General features: G+C 47.8%; 1 protein-coding gene across 2 annotated transcripts in view; it reads left to right on the top strand.

Moving 5' to 3' along the window:
• Positions 1 to 3125: 3125 nt before the first annotated feature.
• Positions 3126 to 4460, top strand: part of Ube3c (ubiquitin protein ligase E3C) — a 100528-nt gene continuing 99193 nt past the window's right edge. For both annotated transcript variants that reach the window (XM_055612646.1, XM_055612645.1), the window contains exon 1: positions 3126 to 3276. In XM_055612646.1, coding sequence (XP_055468621.1) covers positions 3211 to 3276 — 66 coding nt within the window. In that variant the 5' untranslated portion in view covers positions 3126 to 3210. The remainder of the gene's footprint in view (positions 3277 to 4460) is intronic.

Genomic DNA, 4460 nt, shown 5'->3' with positions numbered 1-4460 from the left:
GTCTCAGAAGACTTTCAATCAGATATAAGGGATACAGAAATCAGCATTTGAATTACATGATGACTTTATGCCTACAATCCCCATATTCTATAAACAAACCTTGTTATTATTTTAGTCTGCATTTAAATTTTGTTATTTTGAGTGAGTTATTCACATCCACAGCAAGTTGCAAAAATATTGCCTGCTACATAAGCATGAGGACATAAGTGGGATGCATTTGTAATCTCAGTTCTGGAAAGAAGAGTAAGGAGAAGTCTTGGGGCTTGCTAGCCAGTCTTGTTCTAGGCCAACTGGGAGATCCTTTCCTAAAAACACAAGGGGACAGGTACCTGAGGAACAACAGCCAAGGTTGTCCTCTTACCTAAACACACACACACAAACTCACTCACTCACTCACACCTGTGTACATGCACGGACAAAATGGTACATAGGTGTCTTAGAAATCCTGCATCTAGTTTCTAGCTGTGATTATATTTTAAATCAGCATGGCTCAATATCCAAATTAGGGTGATACTGTATTCATATAGTCATTGGTTGCTTTCTGTACAATTTCTGTATAAAGAACTACTCATGCTGTGTTTCCTGAATCCATGAGGCTGTGTCCTCAGCTCCTCAGTGGAACTCTGAAAGCTTGGATAGTGCTGAACCTTATACGTACAGTGTTTTCCCACACACACTTGACAGGCTTGCACCTTTTCCCTTGAAGGAGGCACTAGACAACTTCACAAGCACTAAGATACTATGAAAACTCATATGATACCAAAGATGGCTATTAAGTGTCTAATGGGAGGATAGCAAATACAAATGTGAATATCAGATAAGAGTATCATTTAGGGGGCTGAAGAGATGGCTCAGAGGTTACGAGCACTGCTGCTCTTCCAGAGTTCCTGAGTTCAGTTCCCACCAGCCACATGGTGGCTCACAACCATCTATAATGGGATCTGATGCTCTGTTCTGTCATGCACATGTACATGCAACTAAAAGCTCTCATATACACAAATAAATATATATATTTTAAAAAGAGTATAATTTAGATTATAAGAGGAACAGTAAGATTTCATCCCATTATTTAGAAGAGCACACAATTAAAATTTTATGAGTTGTTTAAACCTGGAATTTTCCATTTGATATTTTTAAACCATAACTGATTGTCGGTACCTGAAATGATGGACAAGGGGAGATGTTTGTATTTAATGTGTACTACTGATTATTTTGAAGCTAAATCCCATGATATTACCATCACAAACAAGATAACAACACATTTAATGCCAGCTTTAGGCTGACAAGATGGTTCATTGGTGAAGGTGTGTGCCATCAAGCCTGATGACTGAGCTCAATCTCTTGAAGAGAGTGCACTGGTGAAATGATTCAGCAGGTGAAAGGTAAAGGTACTGGCTACTTGGTGACCCAAGTTTGTTTCCTGGTACTCATATGGTGGAAGGAGAGAACCACCATTGTACTCTGACCTCCACATGCTTATCATGGCACGTGCCCTACCCCATAAACTAAAATTATTATTATTTTTTAAATTAAAAAGGGGTAGCCTGTCATAGTGGTACACGTCTTTTATCCCAGCACTTGGAGGCAGTGGACAGAGGCTAACTGTGAGGTCCAGGCCAGCTAGGGCTGTAAACTGGGCTGGAGACATGACTCATTAGTTAAGAGCACTTGTTGCAGAGGACCTGGGTTCAGTTCTCAGCACCTACATGGTAACTCCAGTTCCAAGTGATCTAATGTTCCCTTCTGGCATCAGGCACACACACATATGGTGAACAGACACACATGCAGGTGAAATAATCATAAACATAACATAAATGTTTTAAAGAAAAAAAACAATGACCCCCAAAGGTTATACTTTCAATCATGTGCACATTATATACATGTATATGAGATATATTTATGAATGTGTATATTTATTTACGTATATACAATACACATAACATACATTTGTATGTACAGAGAACATATATGATATACATACTACATATATATAGGAAATATATGTGGATATGATATATATATTTATGTATGTATGGCATGTGTTTATGTATTTGCATGTGTTTATCAAACTCTACATACATTCCTGCTTATTGTTTTGTATTTATGTGTATGTGCATATATCATGGGCACATGACATATATGTTGCTTTGTATACCATGTGTATGTGTGTATATTTATGTTGTATATGGTGTAGATTCATCTGTATTGTTTTGTGTTTATTTATGTTTGTGTATAGGTAAGTCTATGATGTTTTTAATACATGTGCACGCATACATTAGACATGTATACAACTGCGGGGATATATGTTAGGGTATGTTTGTGTGTTCTGTATGCATCTATGATGCATTTATACATTTGACATGCATTTATGTATACTAAATATTCATGTAGTGTGTGGTATTGACTTTGGTGTGTTTGGGCGTATTTGCACAGAACTATGGCATCTTAAACGTGTGCACGTGTATATTAGCTATATATTTTTATATATGTAGTGTGGTATAACTTACGTGTGTTGGTATGCATTTGTGTCTGTATGTGTATGGCGTACATGTATGTGTTAACGAATACCTTTGTTGGTATGTCATAAATTACTCGTCTCGGTCTGAGTCATGGGCAGATTCTCTAATAACCTGTTCCCGCACACCTAGCTGGAGGGCGGGTGCGGCCTCCTCTGCGGGGATTCCGGTCTCCTGGAGCGTGCACGACCCCGTCCGAGTCCCTGCGGTGGGGCGGGGACTCGGTTGGAGGCACGACGCACGCGCGGAAGGGTGGCGCCCCTCGCGGAGCCGCGCACGCAGGCCAGCCCAGGGGCTGCCGGGAGGAACGCCGCGCTATCGATGGCCGCGGCCGGCGCTCGCGAGGCCTGCCGGGAGGAGCGCCACGCCGTCGATAGCCAGGCCGCGCACGTCTTACGGGGCCGCGCACGCAGGGCGGGCGGTCACCATCTTGGCTTCGACGGCAGCGCGGTGCAGGCGCGAGTCGGGCCTCCCTTCGCTCGGCGGTGGCGCGCCGTGGATGAAGCAGCGTGGACGGGCCGGCCTCCAGCGTCGCCGCGCTCGCTCCCGCGTGCTGGGCGGAGAGCGCAGAGCCGCAGGCGGGGCGGCGCGGGACAGCGAGGCCGCGACCCTGCCGGGCCCCGCCCAGCCCGCCGGGCCCGCCCCCGGCCGCTCCGCCGCCCGCCGGGCCGCGCAGATGGGATAGGCGGCGAAGATGTTCAGCTTCGAAGGCGACTTCAAGACGAGGCCCAAGGTGTCCCTTGGGGGCGCGAGCAGGAAGGTGAGGCGGGGCGGCCCGGGGTGTTAACCGAACCCGGGCCTGCGGCGAACGCCGGCCTGTCAGCTCCGCGGCCGTGCTGCTGAGCGAGCCCCGGCCGGGCGCGGCGGCGGTGCAGTCCTGACGGGTCTCCGAGTGGCGGTGAGCGGCTGGGTCGTTCCTGGCCACTCGCCGCGCCTGCCCGGGCCGCAGTTCCGACCTGGACAGACACGTGCGCCGGCACTCTGGCTAGGGCGTTTGCGCGGTTAGCTCTCCAGCTGGGCGGGACGGGTGCCCCGCGGACCCCGTCCTTTAACAGAGTACGCTCCACGAGCCATCAGCCTGACGGGCCCGCTCTTCACCAGCGCGCAGTGTCCTGTCCTTTAGAGCCGCTTAAGGGAGAGTCTCGTGAGGTGGGAGGGGCCAGATGGGACAAGGTCTCCTTAGCCGGCGTCTCGCCTTTGCCCGGCCCACCCGGGGCATTACAGAGTTGTGCCTGCCTGAGGCCTGGGCCGGGTCGTGTCTAGAACTTCTCCTGGTGAAGATGGAATGACACTGCCCAGCATTTGGGGGCAGTCTGAGGGAGGAGGGCAGTCGGCCCTGGTGCTCTAGGCCGAGGCTGCAATCCACACAGGATCCCTAGAATTCAGTGAAAAGAATTCTTTTTCCTTTTAAGCCAATTTTTAAAGTTTTATCTTAAAAAATTATGTGTATGATTACATATATGCCTGCATATGTGTATGTGCACCACTTGCTTGCCTAGTTCCTGCAGCGGTCAGAAGAGGGCCTCGAATTTCCTGGGACTGGAGTTAAGGACATTTGTGGGCTGCCGTGTGGTTACTAGGAACCAAACCTAGGTCCTCTGGCAGAGCAGTAAGTGATTTTAACTGTGCAGCCATCTTCCCAGTCCTTTAAGGTAAATTCTTTTGTCAATTTTTTATTTATAATTATTATTGAGTGTGTAAGAGCAGGGCTGCAGGACCACTGCTCCAGCCTCAGTTCAAAGGACTTTATTTGGACACATCCATATGTAAATGATTACTCCTTACTTTTTCTTTTCTTTTTTTTTGTTTTTTTGAGACAGTTTCTCTGTAGCTTAGGCTGTCCTGGACTGGATTTGCAGACCAGGCTGGCCTTGAACTCAGATCCACCTGCCTCTGCCTCCCTGAGTGCTGGGATTAACTCCTTCCTCCTCCTCCTCCTCCTCC

Source organism: Psammomys obesus, unplaced genomic scaffold, assembly GCF_907164565.1.
Source record: "Psammomys obesus unplaced genomic scaffold, mPsaObe1.curated_primary_1811, whole genome shotgun sequence".
Classification (NCBI taxonomy): Eukaryota; Metazoa; Chordata; class Mammalia; order Rodentia; family Muridae; genus Psammomys; species Psammomys obesus.
Note: the sequence above shows the minus strand (reverse complement) of the source record. Positions and strands in the feature narration are given on the sequence as shown.